Source organism: Acinonyx jubatus, chromosome A1, assembly GCF_027475565.1.
Source record: "Acinonyx jubatus isolate Ajub_Pintada_27869175 chromosome A1, VMU_Ajub_asm_v1.0, whole genome shotgun sequence".
Classification (NCBI taxonomy): Eukaryota; Metazoa; Chordata; class Mammalia; order Carnivora; family Felidae; genus Acinonyx; species Acinonyx jubatus.
In genome coordinates, this window is record NC_069380.1 from 210,864,666 (window position 1) to 210,889,219 (window position 24,554).

The 24,554-nt window shown below is 43.9% G+C and overlaps 1 protein-coding gene across 6 annotated transcripts in view; it reads right to left on the minus strand.

Annotated features, from left to right (window-relative positions):
• PDZD2 (PDZ domain containing 2) overlaps positions 1-24,554 on the minus strand; it is a 364,850-nt gene that overhangs the window by 224,387 nt on the left and 115,909 nt on the right. For all 6 annotated transcript variants that reach the window (XM_027074932.2, XM_027074927.2, XM_053201763.1 and 3 more), the window contains one exon: positions 6,680-7,516. In XM_027074932.2, coding sequence (XP_026930733.1) covers positions 6,680-7,155 — 476 coding nt within the window. In that variant the 5' untranslated portion in view covers positions 7,156-7,516. The remainder of the gene's footprint in view (positions 1-6,679; positions 7,517-24,554) is intronic.

Consider the following 24,554-nt stretch of genomic DNA (forward strand, 5'->3'; position numbering starts at 1 on the left):
CTCCAGGACCCTGTTCTTGAATGCACCAGCATCCTTTCCAATGGGCTGGTACCCAGGCCATACTGGGTGCTCAGTATTTGATATCACCCTGGTTTCTGGGCTGAAGATTATTCTGTATCTTGCTAAGTGCACTGCCACAGTTTGAGGCTCTCCTCTGTACCTCCAACTCAAAGGCTTTTTCTTGGTTGTGTGCTGTGCTCTGCGTTCAGATCACCTGAGGATGACCAGAACAGGTGTTAAAAGTCAGCTTTGATTGAACACCTGCCATGTGTCAAATGCCTATTTAGTATATTAACTAAATCATTTTATCTAATCCACTAAATGACCCTACTGGGGAAATAGCATCAACCTCCTGTGGCTGAGGTAACTCGCCCAAAGTCACATAGCCAATAAGTAGGCCTGGAAGCTAGACTCATCTCTCTGAGGCCCATGTTCCTTACACTATGCTCCTCTCGTGTTTCTCAACGTACAAAAGAGTCCAGTCATGGTTCACATCCTGAAAAATACATTTTAAGTGAAAAATGGGCCCTTTTACTTTTCAGAAAAGGCTACTTGTTTTGTTGTGTGGGTTATGTTTTAATTAGTTCCATATTTTGTTACCAATTTGGAACAATCTGTCCCCAGGGAACAGATCTGGTTTACTTATAGAAAGCTAGCTGAGGGAGGGAGGGACTGGGGTTACAAAGTACTCCTTGTAGGAAATAATTTAAAAAACCTTCTCATTTCTCCCTCCACAAAACAAAAGTAAATAGAACATTCCAGAAAATCCCATCTTCCCTAGAGTAGGTATGATAGAGCTTACAAAAACTTTCCTTTGTGTGTTACCAATTATGCCTGCAAGAGGGGGCTGTTACCACACAAAAGAGTAAGGGGCTCCCAGAGCTATGGGAAAGGGGACTTAGGGGTGGGGGTGGGGGTGCTAGAAGCAAAGTGCAGACCTGAGGAATATCATCCAGTGAGAAAGTAGAATTGGTTCTGTAATTTTGGGCCAGTCACAGGTTTACCTTTGGAACTAGTTCTGGGGTGCAGAAGGGTATCAAACCCACAGCTATGAATTCTTTGCTCTTTCCTTAGGGATGAGGTTTACAGACTGACCCTAAGCTAATTTTTTAAATAAGTAAACCATGACCTCATCTTCCACATTTTGCACCTGCTCCTCCCACACTTAACACACCCACAATTTTCAGAGTGTCTTCTTCCAAACACATCCACCATGCTCTGTAGTTTCCCCAGTAAGTCTTGTCAGGGAGGAAATCACTTGAATAATTGCCTAGCCAGAGGTGTGACAGGGTCAAAATAGCAAACGTATTCATTTGCTAGGGTTGCCATAATAAAGAACCACAACCCAAATGGTTTAAGCAACAGTCTTATAGTTCTGAAGTCTAAAAGTTTGAGATCAAGTGCTGGCAGAGCCGGGCTCCCTCTGAGGTACTAAGGCAGGATCTGTTCCAGACCTTTCTCTCCTGGCTTCTGATAGTTCCTTGGTTTGTGGCAGCATAACTACAATCTTTACTTAGTGTTCTCTCTGTGTGCATGTCTGTGTCCAAATTTGCTGTAGGACACTGGTCCTTTTGGATTAGGGGCCCACTCTACTGCAGCATGACTTCATCTTAACTAGTTACATCTGCAATGGTACTATTTCCAAATTAGGCCACATTCTGAGGTATTGGGGGTTTAAGGCTTCAAAATATGAATTTGGTAGTGGCAGGTGGTAGAAGGAGGCGGTGGCTAGAAGACACAGTTCAAACCATAACATCATCTAAGGTAGTGTTGAATTCGAAACCAAACTCAAGAGAAGAAGAATGGATTGCCCAAAAGAGTGCCTCATACGAAAATTCCAAGCAAGAGTATGGACAACCAATGTATCATCTTGGCGGGGTGAGTGTGATGTTCATATGGGGACACCTGAAATCTTATGCTTATGAATAAGAGGGGTATACAGTTGAGGGAGCTGTTTGCAGAGTTACACTGGGGTCTCAACAAAACCCTAATTTGTATTCACCACTTTTTAGGACAAAACCTATATAGGTATGTGGAAAAATTTAGTGTTGAAGGAAGCTGTTAGCCAGTTACAGAGTGAAGGAGCATCTCAAGAACATTCAAAACACTTTAAGTTCCTTGATACTTAATCTCAAAGTGCTTCTAGTCCTGAAGTTCTAGCTAGATATAAGTGTGGCAAAAGGATTCTACATTAAAATTGGGTTTCCTTTTTTAAGATGGAGTGGGGGGGGGGGGCTTCTGTTTTCCTTATCAGTTTGGGTAAGTGGAAGCCTTATGGTGTTCTAGTCATTTTCTTCCCTGGTGTCTACCATTACACTGAGGAGGTATTCTGTGAAGCTGAAAACCATCCATGAAATTACCAGACCACATGGCAAAAACCAACATATAACTCTGGGGCAGATGTGAAGTAGTATAGCACAGGACTTAGGAGCACAGACTGTGGTGGAAGATAGACCCAAGTCCAAATCTCGTTCTGCCTCTTATTTAGGTGACCTTGGGCAAGTTACGTGGCCTCTGCCATCAAGGTTTCTCATCACAGCTTTAGATTAAATAAGATGGGAGAATGTCCACTATGGTAGCAACTGCTCACTCAACAACACTTCTGATAATTACGCCAGAGAACTAGGGAGTGAGCCTTAGAAAATCAAGCTAGTCTCCTCTTGTCTTGTTAACTTCTTGGTTGTTATGAGCACTGGGAGCCCAGGACTCTAGGAGTCCTCCTTCATTACTTGATTCACTTTCACACTTCTCTTGAAGACCCATCAGTGGATCCTGGCCTTTTCCTTCTATCACCTCTACATCTCAGTGGCCTCTGGGTAGGTCTTCCCTCTCCTGGCCCTTCATTGTCCAGCATATACACATGACTGTGTCATCAGAGAAAGGAATTTCAGGGTCATGACTGTGCACTATTGAAAAAGTTATGTTTGGGAGATTTACTTCCTCAGCTGTGGAAAATTTCCAGAAGCCCAGTGCGTTGACTATTGTTTCCTTATTTTCTGTATTCTTGATGCTCTGGCATTTCGGGCCTTGATCCCAGAGAGACTGACCCTTCCAAGGTTAGCCAATTCCTAGAAATAGCAAACTCCCCTGAGAGTGTGCCTTTGATATACAAATCAACCAATCCAGAGTTCACACCCCAACAATCTCCTTTGTTAAACTTTCATACATCAAGACAGTATTGCCCATAAGTCACCCCAAGCCACGTACTGGACAACTAGAGACCATCCTATATCTCAGAGCCTGCTGCAGTTATTCAAGCTACCAAATCCTAAGATTGCTCAGAGTAGCTGCCATGCCTCACCCAAACCTCCCTTGAAAATCCCAATAAAGTTTCAGGCCATATTCTTCCCTCTTCTCCCTCTGCCTCCTGAATAACACTGGTGTTTCTCTATGTAGCCCTGCATGGTGTGTTGATCCCCCGTTTCTAGAGATCTGGGAGTGCCAACGTCTTCCTTTATGACAGTAATTTCCCTGTCTGCATGTCTTATCATACTTGATTAGAACAAATCCCAGGTACATTTGAGAACACCCAAACATAACAATTAGCAATCCCAGAGACCTGTTCCTCAACATGTTCTCCTTTTTCCATCCTCCAAGCTCCTCAGCCTTAGCTATTTCAGTCCAGATGCCAAGCGACCACATCCATCCAAATAATCTCTTCCTGAGCACACAGAAGTGGAATGGTGCCCTGGAACAGGTACCACTCCCAAACGGGAGTCAGAAGGGAGAGACTGAGTCTCAGCTGTGCCAATTATCACCATGACATCATGGGAACACTGCTTCACCTCTGTAAGCTTCTAAAATGATAAAACTAGCTCAGGTGGATCAAATGAAATGTTTCAGAGATTCACTCCTAATATGTTAGCATAGGCCGCTTTGGCTAACCTCCCCACCACCACCACCCCCACCATCCCTACACACTTACCCAAGGTCTCAAAGCTAGTTGCTAGAAGACCTATGGAGAAAATCCAGAATCCCAGACTCAGTTCACTGCCTCCTCCATCATACCATACTTGCCCCTCCTTGAAACCTCCATTAAGGAGTCTAGTTTCGTGTCCCACTTTCTGTCATGACCCTGGTCCCATCACCTTTCTATTCTTCTGTATCTTCTTTCTTTGAAAAAAAAAATGGGCATCATCCTATGACTCAAGGAATAAATTAAAATCACCAAAGAATCCTCCTTTGGTAGCTGGAAAGCATTTTCATTTCAGGGTTAGATATACTTTCAGAGCCTGGGACAGTAAACCTGGCCTCTTAAAAAGTCTACAACCTTAAGCAGGCAATGGGAAGAGCTTCCTGAACATACATGAGAAAATTTATCCCATATGGAATAAACTTCTCCAAATCCTAAAGACTCCAGCAACCTCTTAGATAATAAATTCCCAGTCTTTCTAAACATGCTCCATGTAGAACAGTCATTATGATGTTAATATTTTACTGAGCACTATGGATTAGACATAGTACTAAGCCCTCTATATGCATTATTGCATCATTTAGTCATTGGATCAACGATCAATAGTGTTATCATTTCCATGTCACTGGGAATCCAAGACTAAGAGGGATGATTTTTCAAGGTCAATCAGTTTGTTAAGTGTGGGAGCCTGAGGAGGCAGCACTAGTTGGGAGCTGGAGCTGTTGACCATTATGCTCTCCCACTGGATGTCCCCTTCCTGCTCTTCCTTCTGCCTCTGCATCCAAATCAGCTCCCCTCACAGAAGATAGTTGTAAATGGTGGGGGCTCTCAGGGACAGCTCTGGGAGGGCTGCCATCAAGCTCCACTGATCCCTACTTCTAACCTCAAGGACCCAGCCACCAGGGACTGGAGTCATATTCTCAACACCAAAGAATACCATGGTGGTCAGTCCTTTTTCTTTTCTAAGAACAATTTCGAACTTTAAATAGAATCATTTCTCTTCAACATTCCTCCTTGAAAGTGAAAGTAATTGCTAGTTGAGGACCCAGCCATTAGCCAAGAACATCTCTTCAGTCAGATAGGCAACCCAAAGAAAATACTGGTGAGAGTCTACTGAGTAAGTACTCATACATGCCAGCCAGGCCTGTGCTATGTTCTTTCCATGCACTGGATCATTTTAAACTTGGGCCACACTATATATATGTGACCAATGACTTCTCGTTGCCCCTCCATGTCCACTCTCCACCATTCTCTACCCTGGCTTCTGCCTCAGGTTGACACATATGGACCCTCTCAATGGGTCCCTTGCCACTGGCTTCTGCCTGGTTTCTGCCAATGGAAAGCTCTGGTAGGAGACTGAAAGGAAGGAGAAAATTAAACTTAAGGTACTTCTGCTCTGGCTTCTTCCCTTCAGGGTCTCCTTTGGTTACAGATCTCCCTCAGTGAAAGGTCACCATGATTCTCAAAGTGACCCTCTCTCCATGATTCTCTTCTCTTGGGACATAGGAGCTTTCCTCACAGGAGCCTCTGAAGGCTCCACAAAAGTTATGCATCTCAGAATATCTTCAAACTTCTCTTCTTTTCTCTTCCATATTTAGTCATTACTAAAACCTTGGTGTGCAGTAAAGGGTTAACACAGCAAGTTTGGTGTATTCAACCTCTGTATATTCCAAGGAAAAGATTGGTTCTTGACTAACCCCTGGGAGGTAATTTCTAAGACCTTGGAATATTCTGCTTGATGAGAGTGTCTTTGTATACCTTGGGTCTTGGGCCATACTAATAATGTAATCTATGGCACGGGCATTGGGCCATGTGGCATTAGTTTGAACTCTGGAAGGACTGGACACTGAGTAACTAAGGTCAGCTACACAGGCACTTCATGCCAGCTGACCCCCCAAAAAACCCTGATACCAAGGCTCCCATGAGCTGCCCTGGTTGACAATACTCCATAGATGTTGTCACACACCATTGCCTGAAGAACTGAGCCCACCTGTACAACTCTACTGGGAGTAACAACAGAGTTTGCACCTGTTCCCTCTCCTGGATCCCACGCTGTGTACCTTTTACGGTTACTGGTTTTAATCTGTATCCTTTCACTATAATAAACTGTAACCCTGAGTTTTTATGAGTCCTTTGAGTCCTTCTAGTAAATCACTGAGGTTGAGGGTGGTCTTGGACTCTGATTCATCTGGGAAACAACAGTCCGGTCATAACTTACTGAGATGATGGGTGGCCACACAGGTGAAAAATGGAAATATGCTCATTCAGATGAGATCCAAATGGATCTTTCAGGATGGGGAAACTGGGACTGAGGGCAGGGGTGGCTGGTTGTCCAAAGATACTTCTAAGCATCTCAAGGGGATTCTGGACTGTTTGTCTGTGACTAAGGTGATATGAGACAGGCAGATGGAAATACATCCAGGACCCAACCTTTAATGCTCCAACTGGAGGGGAGATGTTGGTTGAGTGGAGGAGAAGATCTAACTCAATGTGACATTTCTTATACTCTTGTGTCATGTAGTATTCCTAGGTTTCAGGAAAAAAGGAAATACTCTGAGTCGAAGTCCTCTAAGAGAGAATGAAGCATAAAAGAAACATACAAATACCACAGTACTTCAATTTAGTATTTTCCCTCTATAAGATAAATGCCATTGGCTTACCAGAGTAGGACTCAACCCGTTGCAGTGCAGGTTGGAGCAGCAGACATACATGAGCCACAGTGGTCCCCCGTCCAGCCCCGGTGCCAACCAGCACTCCCCCACTCACCTGGCCCCACTGACATCAACTCCGACCATCAGCTGCCCATTCAGGGAGAGGATCTCATCCCGCAGTCGGACCTTCCCACTCTTCCCTGCCGGGCTGTTCTTCCTCAGCTCTGTCACCCAGATGCAGCCAACGTCCAGTACAGGGCCCTGGTGGGTTTTCCTCTTCTTGCCCCCTCTGCGCTTTTCTCCATAGTCCCCGAAAACAGGGATGTTCCCAAAACTGAGGCCCACAGTCTCTGTGTCCCCCAGCTCCTTGGTGAGGTACACAGTACAGATCTCCATCCCTGGGGGGCTGTGGTCAGGTGGGACCACACTCTCATCCACAGTAAAGTTCAGCTGGATGTACTCCTGCAGCTTCTGGATGGCTGCCTGGCAGAGCCGCTGCTCTGGGCCATCCCCGCCCTCCCTCACGCTGTTCTGCAGCCACTGGTAGAGGAGGGGCAGGTGCAGCATGGCATTGTCCTGGGTGATGGGCATGGTGCTCACTCCCAGACACCAACATCATGAGAAGACCTGCTTCTGGGGGCTGGACCGGGCAGGGCCCCATGTCCCTTGGGAACCCTGGCTGTCATCAGCTTGCCCTGTGTTCATGTTCAAGGTGGCAGATGAGCCTAAAGGATGCTTACTTGAGACTGGGCTGTTGGCTTTGGCAAGAGGAGGACAGGACACAATTAGAATAACAGTGGAACAATTGCTGTGCCTGGAGTGCTCACCGAGAGAAGGAAGCGTCTAACAAGTTCTTGTTTGGTTCCTTTCACAGCAGAGCCCATGCAGATAACGTGGAAATGGGGTATTCTTCCAGCAGACACAGCATGACCTCACCTGGACTCATTTATGCCTGGAAGAGGAAAAAACAAAAAATTTCAGTCACAACAATGAGCCCTCTGAGACAGAACACATGGCCTCCTGTATTACGAAAGAACCATGTTTGCTTTTTCAGGCAGGAACCTAATCCTCTCCTCATTCCCCAGCTAAGATCCTTCCACCATGTATATATATACAGACAGACTGACAGAGAGACAGACACACAGATACACACACACACACACACACACACACACACACACACACACACTCACACACCCTTCCCCCAGACAGAAACCTCTGGAACACTGACCTTCTCCAGGAAGTTTTCCTGATCATCAGGGAAATAAGATTACTTTTTCCAGTATAGCCCCCATCAAACTCATATCCAACAAGGAGGCTATGTGACAAGATTCTCTGGAAGGCTGTTGGAGGGGTTCTGGACATATTTAAAAGCTTACATTCTTAGGACGTTAAAGTCTATGTCCATTTGCCTTGATCAGCCCAGCTGCATATCCAGGAAGGCTCTCCATTCCAGGACTAACAATGATGCCAAGAAGAGAAAGGGCCAATCAACAGCACAGAGAGATTCAGGCTTGGTCTTAGGACAATGCCCTTCCTAAGCCTGGGCCTCATTCCATCTTCCTCATGTAGCCTCACAGGGATCCATGTCCCTAATCATCCTACAGCTCTTAGCTGCTCCCCTTCCTTTGGTAAACTGTTGGAACTGACCTACTCTTAAGCCAAACCCAAAGCTATCTCCTACAGAGAAATATTTCTCCATGCTTCTGAGTGAGGACACTTGGCCTCTCCTCGGCTTGCCCTTGAACACACAGCTTAGAGCAATGATGCATCTTCCCCCAACGCCCGCATGGCCAGCGGCAGTAGGCACGTCTCCCCTGCGAGAGCTGGCAGCTATCCTGCCCCCACCAAATTCTGCACAGGGCCTGGCACACGATATGTTCCCACAACGAAAAGCTAATTGAAGTCCACTGCCAATTCTCCTTCTCCCCCAAAGAAAACTTTCACCTCCATCCTTTGTAAATGCAGAAAAATGATCCTTTTCACTCTCTTCTCTGAATTTCACTTTCATCCAGAGAAAGTCAATATAAACTATGCCATCTAAGATGGAAAACATTTTCTAGCCTTCTCAGGAAGTGATTTAACAAGGAATAATAATAAATGGGAGACGTGTCAGAAGCCATGTCAATAATACATGACCTTATTACTCAGTAACCATAAAGAAATTTCCAATATAGCAAGGTTTGAGCTTCCAAAGAACTTGAGTGCCAGCTATTAATTGGTTCCAAATAAATCAAAAGCTTAGCAAATATCATCTACATAATCACATGCCTATTAAAAAAGAAACACAAGATCAAAGAAAAGATAATCCATAAATGTACAAAAATGGAATGTTCCCTTTGGCCAAAATAAGTAACACCTCTCACTGCAAAGTGACTCCACACATATTAAAATCTTATGAATAAATCAAAACATTTTCCATCAGGCCTAGCAATCGTTATGAGTCTCCATTTCCTCATCTGTAAAATGAGAAAGTTAAGCTAAGTGATCTCCAAGGTCTGTCAAACTCAACAGAGAGGTCCTTAAACACAGTGACAGTGTCTCATTCATCAGTGTCCTCCCGCCCCCAGCACAGTGCCTGTTACCGTGTAGACTCTCAATCATTTAGAACAATTTTAAAAATATCTTTTAAATTACAGTTTTAATGGTCAATGATTCAGGGACTCAGTCACAGTTCAAGTGGTCCCATACATATGAAAACAGAGTAAATATCTTGGGCAAGATGCTCTTTAAATAAGTCTGATTGAAGAAAAGCCTAGAGGACCTTTTTTTTTCCTGCTGTCAACTTGTATTCATTCAGTAAGAATCAGGCCTTGAACTTGGCACCAGGAATATATACCATCAATAAGGCAAATTCTTTGCCATGAAGGAATTCATAGTCCAGAGGAGAGATGCCTAAATACGTGGAGATCAGCGTGTAATAAGTCTAGGACAAGCCTCGTAACAGAATGGCAAAGGTACAATCCTGGTAGCCATGTTCATGTAATATGAGCTCCCAGCCCCTGGTGATGGGTCCAGAGCTGGGGATCTCATGCAAGCTGGACCAGTGTTTTCCCCTGAGAACTGAGCACTGGGACTGAGAGAGATAGAGAGAGAGATAGAGGTAGAGATAGAGATAGAGATAGAGAGACAGAGAGAGAGAGAGAGAGAGAGAGAGAGAGAAAGTCCAGTCTTAAGTATGTGAAGGTAACTGTAACTTTTGAACTAGGGGCCCTGGATGACAATGTTCTACCTGCTGTGAACAAAGTAGCAAAGGAGCAAAGAAAGCCATCCTACCAAGAAATAAAATAAAATGGATCAGGAGAAGGCAGAGGTGTAAGACCAGCGAGAGAATACTCTGGTTTCCCCACAGCACTCCTGGTCTTAGTTTCAGACACACTGGACACAGCTGCACTGCTACCTTCCTCTTCAATCCAAATGACTATATCAATCCTTACAATAAATTACATTTTACAATTTAACTACTTAAAAAAAAAAAAAGGTCAGGCAAAACTAAACTAAACAAACCCCTTTAAATGAAAATAAACTTTACCTTGAGTTGTTTCCTGCACTTGGCAACTCAAAAGTTGTTGATATATTGGAGGTGAGCAAAGCTGATTGGTTCAACATGGAGCAGGTGTCCCTCTGTAGTCTATCAGTGAAGGGCAAGGGGTTAGGGTCAAGAGATATCATCCTGGCTGCTGGGAGCCCACCCTCTGACTGTCAATGTTGTGGGGGCAGGGAAGGAGCTTTCATAAAAGGAAAAATTATTTGGGGATATTTAGTCTTATTTTGGTGTTCATGGGATATGAACAAGTTTTTGACTCCATACCTATAATTGGGAATTTCCCAGTAATCCTTCTAGCCCCCTATTCTATCAATTCCTTTTCATGGGATCTTCTATAAATAAGGGGAATAGGAGCATTCCAATCTACTACAATGATTTGAGATTGACTCAGGGCATAAGGAAAGATACACAAATTTGCAATACATGAAATGAGTAGTTCTTTCACAACATCCAATGAAACATTCCGGGGAACAAAACATTGACCCAGAGAAGATACAGAACAACAGAAACCTGCAAATAGTTACAAATACCAACCTCCCTCAGAGGTGGATCTGTCTAGAGGTCTTAATGCTTCTCATCTCGAAGATCAATTTCAGCAGCGAGCAGAATCTGTGGACATGAAGGCCCACTGCATGTTCCAGTTCACTTTTTTTCTATCATATATAATTCTCTAATTAGAGTCCATCTCAAAGTAAACAGCCATGATAATTTAAATTAATTTTGACTAGCCTGAAGCTGACAGCCTTAGCATTCAAAATTCAAAATGAATGCTTCTTAACAGATTTTGATACTGTGTTTAGAATCTACCAACTTTGGGGCGCCTGGGTGGCTCAGTTGGTTAAGCGTCCAACTTTGGCTCAGGTCATGATCTCACAGTTTGTGAGTTCAAGCCTCGCATCAGGCTCTGTGCTGACAGCTGGAACCTGCTTTAGATTCTGTCTCCCTTTCTCTCTGCCCTCCCCACCCCCACACTCTGTCTCTGTCTCTCTCAAAAATAAACAAACGCTTTAAAAAAATTCTAGAATCTACCAACTTTCTAAGATCCTCTTTCAGCGACATCATGCATGCACAGCAGGGCAATAACTGCCCCCACAAGGGGGTGAAAAGTAGTGTCGGGTTGAGGGGGCCAACAAATCTTAGATATTATAATGGTTAGTACCTGCCTGCAAAGCTCAAAGCTATCTGGCAGAATTTACTCCTTAGTGTTTAATATTTTGAGTTATAATTTTTTTTCTCTAGGATGGGGAGAGGGAGACGATAATGAAAAAGATGGGTCAACACCAAACTATATAAACCAATCATCCGCCTAAAGTCTCAGCCCAGAGTCACCTGAAATCCATAAGCTAAATCCTGAAACTGGCAGGATGCAGAAAAGGGTCCTCAGTTTTATCTAGACCTTGCTTCAAAGATTCATACTGGGCTGTCTTTACTCACTCCCTCTTGCAATTGTCCTGAATTCTTGATGTCTTCCTATTCTGGAATCTGCTAAGTTCCAAGTTCCTTAGTCTTCTTTTCTTCTGGACTGGATTCCTCTTTTTACTTTTGGGAAAAGCTCACATTTTAAAAGTGAACCAATGTTGATTAAATATTTACTGTTCATTCAACAGATGTTCATTGAGTGCCTATGCCATGCAGGGCCCTAAACAAAACAGACAACATTCCTACAAAGACTCATGAAGCCTGTATTGTGATGGTGGCACATTAGTAAACATAAAATACTATAATGTCAGATGGGGATTGACATTATGAAGAGAATCAGAGCTTACTGAGTGATGGACGTATGAGCAGATTAAGAAAGGCCCTCTGAGAAGAGACCCAAATAAAGTGAGGGATTGAGTGGGAGAATATCACCCGCCAAGGGCTGTTCTCTGCTAAGGAGACAGCAAGTGCAAAGACCCTAATGTGAGAGCCTGCTGGGCTCCCTGGGGATAGGCGTGGGGGTAGATGTGGCTCCAAAAGAGGGAGTGAGGGGGAATTGGCCCCAGTGGGCTGGAGGCTTCCCCATTGTCTCATTCTCTGTAAAACAAGGGTGGTGACACCATTTTACCCACACTGGCTAATGGCTAATGTTTTCTGAGCATAACCACACTCAGACATTCTTCTAAATGAGCACTTTCCATGGATTACCTTACTTATTTGGAAAACAATACTGTAGGGATATATTGTTAGTATCTCCTTTTTAGAGACTCAGATACATGGCAAAATCAGAGAGGCTAATTAAGGACCAGAGAGGCTAATCAGGACTAGAAACCAGATACACTGGATTTTGTCATGTAGGCTAGCACTCTGCCCTGTAATCCCTGCCGCCAATGGGCCTCATATAACACATAAATAGGTACCTTGTGTCAGAAGCGGGTGACTTTCTACCTAATATCCATTCTCTCGCCCTTTTCTTTGTGGGCCTGATATATTCAACTAAATCCCAGCTTCTCTTGGAGGTATGGAGAAATTGTTACATGGTGTTTCTTTAAGAGATTCTTTAAGTATTCTTTAAGAGAAGAACAGAAATGAAAAAAATAAATCCCCATGTTATTTAATCATCGTTATTTGGATTTTTCAAAATCCAACTAATGAGCTGAATTAACTCACCCCCAAAATAACACACTGTGATACCCAGAAGTGTAGGAACCAGAAGTAATAGAATCTAAAACATAGAATTGGATGACAAAGGGAGGGAGGGGGGCAGATGCCAAGGACCCAGATATTTACAGACTGGAAAAGTGACCCTAGCCATTTAATGTAAAACATTTGGTTAAAGTGCCACCTGCTGTACCTTGGAAAGTCACTGATGTGTTCACTGAGGTTATGGTGTTAAATATGGTAGGAAACTTTTAGAATATGGGTAGATGATTTGACACTCTCAGCAAAGTCTAGAGCTCCTCAACTCAGCCAGCAAGTGAGATGGGAGGAAATGTCACCTTGTCAAGGAACATACTCTTGACATTGAGCCCGTACTCTACATTGCCAGAGAGGCTCAGATGCTGGACCCTTGTAGTGCTGAGAAAACCTGCTTGATCAGAAGGGGGTGGGTGGTACCCTACCAGACAGAGGTTGTAAGTCTTGAGAAAGGTGTGATTACTCACTGGAAGCCACTGTTTCAACTGTTCCAGCAGTACACATTAAGTAGTATATGTTAAGTTAAAATTTAGGGCGATGGACAGAACTCATATGCTAGAAATGAAAGAAAACAAATCATCAGGAATTGACCAAGAGCCTACTAAGTTGTGGGGGAATCATACTGCCAAAACCCCAGCCCTGGTTTGGCTGGGATGGCTCAATCCCCACAGCAATTTCATAACTCCAAAACCCCAACCCTGGTTTGTAACAGCCTGGGATGGCTCAATCCCCACAGCAATCTCATAACTCTTGCTCTCCCTTCCCTGGGCAACTCACATCTACAAGAAGTAGGCGATGTGTACAGCCCCCAGAAAGGGTGTCCTTCCAAACCCACCACAGAAGTGGCCACGGAAGACAACGAATGAGGAATAACCTTCCAAAGAGAGGCCAGGGCCATGGAGGCAATGAACAGGAGTTCCTGTCACAAGAGGGAGGGTTTATACCCTTGCTAGTTTTGCTCATGAGGATTAGGTCATATGGACAGTGACTGCTGTGTTTTCCATGTCTCCTCTCATAAATGGAAATTTTTATTGTAGTTATTCTATACCTTTTCCAGCATTGCATGTGAGTTGTATCAGGGCTTGGTCACAAGGAATTATATCCAGAAGTGATGGGAGGGACCACACATCACCCAGAGATCCAGGGCTCTAATCTTTTTTTTTTTAATTTTTTTTTTTAACGTTTATTTATTTTTGAGACAGAGAGAGACAGAGCATGAACAGGGGAGGGGCAGAGAGAGAAGGAGACACAGAATCTGAAACAGGCTCCAGGCTCTGAGCTGTCAGCACAGAGCCTGACGCGGGGCTCGAACTCACGGACCGTGAGATCATGACCTGAGCCGAAGTCGGACGCTTAACCAACCAAGCCACCCAGGCGCCCCCAGGGCTCTAATCTTGATAGACTAACTGGATCAGGCTTAGGTGACACCTCCACTGGGAATGGGGAAACCATGCATGGAAAGAAGATTATGTCTGAGTAACCAAAAGAAACTGGCTTGTTGCTTACATAATATTCATTCTCTCCTCTTTCTTACAAAAATCCATCTGTGTTTGGGGGGGCAAGTACCCAATCAAAAAACCTGTTTCTTAGTGCCCCTTCAGAGAGAGGTGGCCATAACATACAGTCCTGGCCTATGAAATAGTTTGGTGGGGTTACCAGAAAGGTTTTTTTTTTTTTTTTAAGTTTGTTTGTTTGTTCATTTATGTAATCTCTATACCCAATGTAGGGCTCAAACTATTACCCCAAGATCCAGAGTTGCATCCTCTTCTGACTAAATCAGCCAGGCACCCCCAGAAAGGGTTTCCCCCCCCCCCCCATGGGCACTTTTTGTCTTTTTTCTTGCTGAAAATGCATATGTGATGGCTGGAGCTTTAGCAGCCATCTTGTGACCAACCATAAGGCAAAGGCCTGACATCTATGAGCATCTGTACCAACCGTAGACATTCTACCTCCAGACTTCTTATTACATGAGAGAAAAACAGGCCCCTACCTTGTTTAAGCCTCGTTAATTAGAAAATCTGTTATAGGTGAACAAAATCCCCTAATGAATATATTGCTTTAATTCACTCTTTACCCTCAGATTCAAGATTGAGAATATAACCCTTAGTGTTTCAACTTTAGCCCTGCTATTTTGTCAATTAGCAGCTATTATTAAGTTTCCACCTTTATTTGGGTCACCAAAACAACAACAACAAGAACAGCAGCAGCAGCAGCAGCAGCAGCAGCAGCAGCAGCAGCAACAGCAGCAGCAGCAACAGGGCATATTTTGCCCTTAAAGAGCTAAAAGCATACATGAATTCATCCCATCATTTACTAGTACCATTGTGCAGCCCCAGGTGTTGCAGACAAACCCACAACTGATTGAGAAACATTGCAAATACAAATCCTTGTTATTCCTTTAGGATGGCTTATATTTTGTAAGAACAAGGTACTGGCTAATTTTTAACTACATGGCCACCTCTAGACGAGCTGAGTGGCTGTGCATATGAGACAGAAGAATTTGGTCCAGCGTTTATTTCATGCAATAAGAATTAATTGTGCCAGGCACTAAGCTAGCCTAGGGAAGAAATGATGAACAGCCCTGTGGAGGCTGTGGTCCACTGGACAAAGAGATCACTGAATAAAGTATGTGAAGGGCCATGAAGTGGTACATTTGTGGGCACATGATGGATTCTGGAAAGTGAGGCTTTAAAGGTCTATGCTGGGGCCTTAGGGGATGAGAGAGGTGTTCCCATATAAATTATAGAAGATGAGGACTTAGAGGGGACCTCAGGGATTTCCACATCCAATCTTCAGTTTGAAAGATGACAGAAACAGACATAAAGACAAGATGAAGATCCTTTGGCTTCTGGGTCTCTTAACTCTTGAAGAGTAGGAAAAAAAGGAAAAATAAATGAAAGGAAAAAGAATGACCCGACAGCTATTCTGAGAAGCTAATACTTAAAGATATTGCATGTCCTGAAACATGGACTATTTGCCCAAATAACAAAAGACAGGAATGATTAGAAATTGAAGAAATTCACAAAATATCATGCATGTTTTCCATCATGATAAGTGCAAGAAAACATTTGGGGACTAGAAAAACAAAATGAATACTATAAATTATTTCTGTTATTTCTAAAATATATTTGCTGTGGCTTCAAAGACTGAAACAAGTTTGTACATCTGAAGTTTATGACTGTTTACTCAGAACGTCAAAATTTGGCCAGTTCTGGATTAATATTTCCTGAGTTTAGGTATCTCGATTCTAAAAGACCATGATGGTTGGGAAAAGAGGCTATTTCTGAGGTTACATACGTATCTGTGAAATGGCAATTCAATGTTTTGAAATAGATGCTATCTAACAAGTGGATAATAGACTGAGACAGAAACAACTTTTATATTAGCAGCAAGATAATCATGAGTCACTGTGGTTGTCCATTTTAATGTGATCATTGTGTCCACTTTGTATGGACCGGGTACCCATGATGCCACCAATCTGTCCTCCATAATCCTACAGACCACGCCATCAACATAGAGCATGCATTATAAGTTCTTCTTCAATTTTACTGAAGATCCAAAAAAATTTTTTTAGTATAGTTGACACATGATGTTACATTCATTTCAGGTGTACAACACAGTGATTCAGCATCTCTATACATTACGCTGTGCTCACTGCAAATGTGACACCATCTGTCACCCAACCCCATTACAATATTACTATTTTCCCTATGCTGTATTTTCCCTATGTATGTACTCCTGTCACTTATTCATCCCATAACTGGAAGCCTGTATCTCTCACTCCCATTTTGCCCCACTTGAGTTATTATTTTTTTAGTGGAGACTTTATAGTTGTTTCTTTCAGAACAATTGCACTGTTTAGCTGCATCTAGTGTTTAGACTTTTGGGTAAATAATCTACTTACTATATATATTTAAATTCTTAGCATGTAACTGTACAGGATCTGACTTCATCATTGAATATTTTTAATAGCCAATAATATACTCTGCCATAGGTATAGCTCTAGGTCCCCAGGCAAGTCATTTAGCATCTTTGAGCCTCAGTTTCCTTATTTGCCAAATGAGATGGTTCTACTAAGTTTCTTTCTGGTTCTAGCATTTTCCTAGACTTTGGAGCTGAGTTAGCAAGCCAAAGAGGGAGTCACTAGCTTCATTTAGAAGCATATACACAACACATGGAAGTTTTAAACTGCACAAGAGATGGGCCAAATTGCTTTATCAGATTTTGAATATCTGCCAAGACAAAGGGAGGAAGGGGGGCCCTTGGGTGGTTTTACATTCGTGGCTTATAACCACAGTTCAGCTCTTCCAGAAGACAAGAAGAAATATATCCTACTGAATAAAAGCTCTTTGGAACAGCAGGAAAAAAAACAAGGTTTCAAAAAGGGGGAAGCAACTTGCCTCAGGGGTGGGGTACAATAGGAAATCCGGTGTTTCCAGTGAGGCACCACAGACTATCCAATTTGGCAAGGGCCTTAACTGTGTAGAGACCAGCCTCTGCTCCCTCCCTCCCAGACTGCATGCTGGAATCAGGGCTGGAGTGCCTGGTGCAGAGAGAGTATCCTCAGAGGAAGCCCAAAGATCATGGAGCACAGAGGTTCAGCCGTTTGCATCTCTGAGCATCCCCTTTTCCCAGGCTTCGCTGAGGGAAAAAACTCAGGACAATGGTGATGAGAAGCAAGTCAAAGTCATGGGAGTGAGAGAAAGAAGAATCCTCATTTGCCCTCTTCCAGGCAGGAGATCAGAATTAAGAAGGAAAGACTGAAGCCCTGTGACATACCAGTGCCCAATATTCTCTATGGACCCCATGTGCCATCTTGGCTGTTAAAAGGGGTGAGAGAGAAACGAAGTAGAGTGAGAAGAAGAGAAGAGATGGCAGAAACTTAGAGGAACTAGCTTGAAAATCATCCAGTAGAGGTTTCATTCCAATGGAGAGATCAGGAGAAATGAGGAGGTTGGACGCGTTGTCTCTTAAGATCCTGCTGTCGCTGTGTCTGTGTTAATGTGCAGGAACATGCACACAGGCAAAAGATGTGGCTGGGGAAGGCCACTCGTAGGCCAGGGAGATGCGACAAGGTGACCCCGATCTTGGTCAAATTCCCTCACTCATGTCTTCAGGCTCCCAGGCTCAGAAACCTGACTTCCGTCTGCACATTGACAGAGTATCTGCCTGTCAAGTGTAAATATACAGTTACCAGCAAGAAAGCTCATTCATTAATTTTCAATTGGAAATACAATTATTAAGTGAGCAGGATGTTGGCATCGACCCGCTCACTGCCGGCTTTCCCTACAGACAGGATGCAGAGGAATCCAAGCTTCAGAACAAGGAGAACCAGGTGAACACAGGAGGCTCCCCTAGCTGAAGCCCTCTCCACTCACCCTCCCACTCTAACCTGGGCTCTGCAAAGGAACTGTTCACTTAGCTAAGACTCCCTAACACTAGACAACATTTGAAAAGGTATTCCTAACATCTAGCTCCTGGAGGCTTTCTTTTCTGTTCTCTACATTCACTACCCCCTCTATTCACACCCCTTTCTTCAAACTGCATACCATAACATCAGTAGTGTTGATTTCTGTTCTCTGAATTATGGTCATAATCACATTTGGGCCCATCTTCTCCAAGATCACTATGATTCAAGGTTTGAATTCTATGTTTTTACAGAAAATTTCTTCACTTGGGTGTTCCGGAGGCTGGCTATTCAACTGTGTATGATCTATGTACTGGTTTCGTGCTCCACATAGAAATCTGTCTGGTTTCTAAGTTCAGAGTTGTGGGGAAGGGGTCTCGCTACTGCCCCCCGAGTACCTATGACACCTGACATTTAACAAAACTATAGGAGACCAAAGAGTGGTCACGAAGCGGCCACCCTGCAGCATGGCTCTGATCTGCTCGGAATGGTGTGTGTGAGCTTGCAGGAGGTGAGGACAAGAGGTGAGGACAGGAAGTGAGGACAGGAGGGCCAGGACTAAAGTCACAAAGGAAAAGCCAGGGGAGTCGATGTTCTCCTTACCACTCTTGACCTGGAGCCTTGCTGAGTAGCCTTATGCTGCTGAAATTCCAGAGAGCTCTACCATTTCCCAGAGCCCCATGGCCCTGTGGCAGCATCCTGGCTACACAGATGGGGGAACAGATTGAGAGGGGACCTGCGATTCAGTTGAGAGGCAGAGCACTAGGCATCCATGACGTCGCTCGGCAAACACTCATTTCAGCTTGGAAGCAGGTTCTCGTCCATTAAGGCAAAGCTGCTTGCCAGGAAAATAGGAAATTGGAATTTTTTAAAAAACACTTTTATAATTCTCTGTATTAGAGAAAATGGAGGCACCAGGGTGTGTCTAAATGGGGGGGAAAGTAGATAGTTGGGTCCATTATGGATTTAAAGTTTTAGGACAAGAATCTAGTCTTTACACAGCTAGGCCTCCAGAGTAGGCACGGTGGACAATAGATGCTCCCAGGCACCCTGTTGACCTGGGAAATTACCAAGATTAGCAAAATGGCCATTACCTGCCACCCACCAAGTTCTGCTGAAGCATTTCCAACAGGCTTTAAGCACCCTGGTCAGATGACTCCAGGTTCAGGATCATTCTCCCTGTGAAGCTGAGCATGTGCCAGGCCAACTCTAAAGGAATTCTGTAAAAATAACTGAAGACCTGTTCTCAACATGAAATCGCAAGTCCCTTTGCCTGAGGAAGTGATTATAAACTTGGCCTACCTCTCCAGGAGGTACTCTTGCCCCCTGCCTGGTGGGGCCCCGTTGTAGCTCTGCTCTCTCCTGCCTTGTCTTGTCATTACCTTCTTTTCCCACTGTGCTCCAAGACTCTCCATTCCACCTTCCACCCAAGCCTTTCCCACGAGTCTCATGACCAGAAAAGAAATGGAAAGGAAGATGCCTGTGCTTCTGGGGTTCCTGGGTTCTACAAGATAGACACTGGATTCCTCGGGCAGGAATCATTCATTCACTCCCTCCTTCATTCAACAAATATTTATTGAATGCAATAAATAAAGTGACATCCTCACCCTCAAGAACTGAAAAGCTGAAGCAGTCTTCCCAAGCTGGGATGAGCCTCAGAATCCCTGGAAGCCATTGTGGCATTCAGATATCTACATTTATAACAAGTGTTTCAAGTAACTCTGACCTAACAGAGCTTTTCTGATGAAACTGTTGGTTGGGTTGAATGAGAGGTGTTGGCTACTCCATGACTCAGAATGGAGACCATGGGAACAAAGTCAGCTCTAACATCCTAATGTTTCAGGAGACACCTCATTTCCTACCCATGTAGGGGTATTCGATTTAGCAAATAAGAATATATAGTGTCCAGTTAAATATGAGTTACAGATAAACAACGAGTAATGTTTTAGTATATCTCAAATATTGTAGAATGTTTTAGTATATGTGCCATGCAATATTTGGGACATATTATTCTGAAATTTTATTGTTTACCTGATATTCAAATTTAACTAAGTGTCATATATTTTAGGTGGCAGCCCTACATTGACCCCATCTCAAAATGAAGCTCTTAGAGCCTTTGACCTGCATGTCTTGTCTGCCCTTTGTGAAGTAATCCTACCTGGCACCTGTGTCCTTGTGTCAATAAGCCTTTCACTTCCCCCTGGATGCAAATATCACCCGTGGGCCAGGGACCCTCACACCATGCAGGCAGAGAGTGAACGAGTTAGCCCTGGGATCATATCTCAGCCTTGGGTCTCATGTGCCCAAATCTGCTACACCCAGCCCAGTTCCTTTTCTTGAATGCCCCTGCTTGCTGGTCCTCTCTTGCCAGCTGACCTCTAGTTCCACACAGTACAACTATGTCACAAGGATGAAAGGAGACAAGGAATAAAAAACTGTTTGATGTGAACACTAGAAGTACCCTCCCGGCGATTGTCAAAGTATCATCCAGGAACCATAACCTCCTGGGGTTTACAGTCACAGCTGCTCTGGTTTTATCAGTTGTATTTATTTTCCTGGGTAAAACTTTATTTGAACAAAGTAGCTAAAAACTGTTTGAAAATCACTAGAATATACAACGAACTCTATGACTTATTTTGAGTTGTAGAGGAGACAGCTGACTGTCTACACAACACCTGTTCCCTCTTTTTTACCCCCTAACAGAATTCTGACTTCTGTTCAGAGATTCATCCATCCTTTTCTGAGCAGTAGGTATCTCAGCTCTAAAAATGGGCTGATCGATGGTAACATCCTTCCTCTTGCCAGCAGCAGTTTGAAGAATGGACAGGTGATGGGGCGCCTGGGTGACTCAGTCGGTTGAGTGTCCGACTTTGGCTCAGGTCATGATCTCGTGATCTGTGAGTTTGAGCCCTGCATCAGGCTCTGTGCTGACAGCTCAGAGCATGGAGCCTGCTTCTGATTCTGTGTCTCCCTCTCTCTCTGCCCCTCCCCCACTCATGCTCTGTCTCTCTCTGTCTCAGAAATAAATAAACATTAAAAAAAAATCTAAAAAAAAAAAAGAATGGAGAGGTGACCCAACATTGGTCAATGAGTGAGGAGGTAAAGCCTTGAAAGGGGCCTTCTGGAAAACCTTAAGAGTAAGTGCCAAGAAGCAATAGTCCTTCTTCTTCCTCTAGATGTCATCAGGGCTCAGTCGAATGTCCACAATTTCTGCTGCCATCTTGATACCAGCCTAAGATGAAGCTTAATGTTGAGGATGGTACATTGAGAAGGAAAATGAAGTTGAGACCATGATGACATTGTGAACCTTGTAGAACCACCAAATATCCTTTCTGTGGATGACTGTTGGGGTTGGATTTCTATTTCCTGCATCCAGAAAACAACCTGCTATAGATATGGTTCTATGCTTGGGGCTTCCTTTTAAAGGGAAAGTCAAAGACAGACATGCAAATTTGAACTTCTGAGATTCGCAGCAGGAAATGTGGATCTACCTGCCTCTGTTTCTATCCCAGAGGGCAGAAATTTGGTCATTCTTCTTTCTCATAGTAGGAGAAGAATTGAACTAGCTTTCCCTTTTCTATAATTTGAATACAAATAGTCTAGTATAATGTTTGTTGATGAAGTGTTGAAAATAAGTTTATTCCTCCCTCTGACAAAACCTCCATATTTAAGCATCCTCAGAACCCCAAGAGGCAGCACATGGTGTTTGAACGGCATTATGCATTTTTCTTCGGAGCACAGGCAGAGGCAGAAGTGAGGGTCCCTCCAGCACCTTTAAGGTACAGAATCCCACAGCCCATGGGAAGAGTCTGGATCAACTATACCACTCCCTACCTTCATGCGATTGCTACCTTCCCCTCCAGTGAGTGTTGAGCTAACCCCCTGGCTTTGAGGGTGGAGCTCCCACTCTGGAAACTTTCTACCCATGGTGACTTCTCCTGTTTCAAACATTTCCATAAACCTATAAATCAACTTTTCAGAAGAGGGTTGGAGGCTTGACTCTGGGCTGTTGACTAAAAAAGTGAGCTTGCTTCTTAGGGATTCTCAATGGTACAGTAGAGCCACTAGAAACGAACAACATCTTTAATCTACCTACAAAGACATAAGTAAAGTAGTGGATGGCTCTAAGCCAGGGGCTCTTATTTCAGTACAGCAAGACTGAAACATAGTGAAGGATGAAAAGAAAATGTAATCTGGATTAATCATGGACACTAATAAAAACAAACATACAAAACTGGCAAGAGGATGAAAACAGACATCCCGAATCAAGGCCAGTCCACTCCATAAATATTTACTGAGTGTCTACCACCCTGTGCCAGGCATTACCAAAAGCTGCTGAAAATACAAATTGAGTAAGTTCTGTTTTTGCCCTCAAGAGAGTCTCAACTTTCCTAGGGCCAGATGTTTAAATAAGATAAATCTTAAGGAATGAAAGAATGCACAAAGTGGGACTTGCATAAAGTGGGAGTCATTCATACAAGCCGATTCATACGAAATTCTCAGAGCAAACATGTAGGTAGTGTACTCATGCAACAGGCAAAAGGGGTGATGTACAGGCTGTGCCCATGTACTGGGTGGTGAATGGGGGTGGGAGATTAACATGAAGGTTGGGGCAGATTATGTTTGGCCTTCCCTCCTGATCCCATGCTTCCCAATCCAGGGACTTTCCTCATGTCAGCAATGGGTTTTGGCTGGTGGTGGTTTTATTTATTTAATCATTTAAGCAAGGGAATATTATAACCAGATATGTGATTTCATTTTAGAAAAATATCAATATGGGAAAATGTTTACCATCACAGGTGAGGAAGTAGGTTACAAGGCAGTTTGTTTTTTATTTTTATTTATTTATTTTTTTAATTTTTTTTTAATTTTTTTTAACGTTTATTTATTTTTGAGACAGAGAGAGACAGAGCATGAACGGGGGAGGGGCAGAGAGAGAGAGGGAGACACAGAATGGGAAGCAGGCTCCAGGCTCTGAGCCATCAGCCCAGAGCCTGACGCGGGGCTCGAACTCACGGACCGCGAGATCATGACCTGAGCTGAAGTCGGGCGCTTAACCGACTGAGCCACCCAGGCACCCCGGGAGTTTGTTTTTTAATGTTGTATTTATTTTTGAGTGAAAGAGTGAAAGCAGGGAAGGGGCAGAGAGAGAGGAGGACAGAGGATCCGAAGTGGGCTCTGTGCCAACAGCAGCGAGTTGGATGTGGGCTCCAACTCACGAACCCGTGAGATCATGACTTAAACCATTAAGTCAGACACTCAATGAACTGAGTCACCCAGGCACCCCTACAAAGTAGTTTTGATTGCATGTCAATTGTGTTTAAGATTGAAAACAATATCTTTGAAAGATTTTCATTAAAATGATTGTTTTCATCTCAGGGAATCAAATCTATGAGTGGTCTTTCATCTTGAAATTTCTGGACTTCTAAATCCTTATGAACGTACTTTTGCTGACTGAAAAAATTCTGTGTGTCGGGGGCACCCGGGTGGCTCAGTAGGTTAAGTGTCTGACTCTTGGTTTCCACTCAGGTCATGATCTCACAGTTTGTGGGTCAAGACCTGCATCAGGCTCTGTGCTGATGGTACAGAGCCTGCTTGGGATTCTCTGTCTCCCTTTCTCTTTGCCCCTCCCTCCCTCTCTCTCTCTCTCAAAATAAACTAAAAACACAAGTGTGTGTGTGTGTGCGTGTGTGTGTGTGTGTGTGTGTGTGTGTGTAAGGATACAGATGGGATTTCTACAGATTGAGTGAGTCTGGGCAGCAAGGATACCCATTGGGAGACTGTCCTCATAGCTCAGGTGTGATCTCCTGACTGCCTGGACCAGAGCAGTGGGAACAGGGAAGCTTCTTAAGCTATTTCAGAGGCTGAGTTGACTAGTCCAGACCTCGAGCAAGTAGATTGGTAGGGAAGGGGATGGAGAGGAGGAAAAGTCAAAGGTGACCCAGGGGATTGGCGAGAGCGGGCAGCTTACCCAACAGAGAGGCCCCTCATTCATGTTGGCCCTGTCCTTTGCCTCATACTCCAGGCATCTGAATTTGGCCTTCTTGTCAGAGACCCAAACGAGACTTCTTGCCTTCCTCTGGTCACACTGGCTACAGGAGCAGAGGGAAGGCCAAGTCCTTCCTTCTTACTGTGACAATGGATTGCCCTTCCCCCGCATCCACCTCCAACACCCTGCTTTCCACACCTGTGAAGTCTTACTCAGAAACTCCCTGTCTAAACTTCCTGGGCCAGAGAGAACCAGGTTTGTTATCAGAAGTTCACAAAGGCCAGCCTTCTTTTAAGGTAATTAAAACTCCAGTGTGGGAGATCTTTGGCAACAACTACTTTTTCCACCTAGCGACTCTCGCCACAGATGTGATAGTCCACCAGCTTAGGAAAGCCAAAGTGTTACACAGGAGCCACACACACACACACACA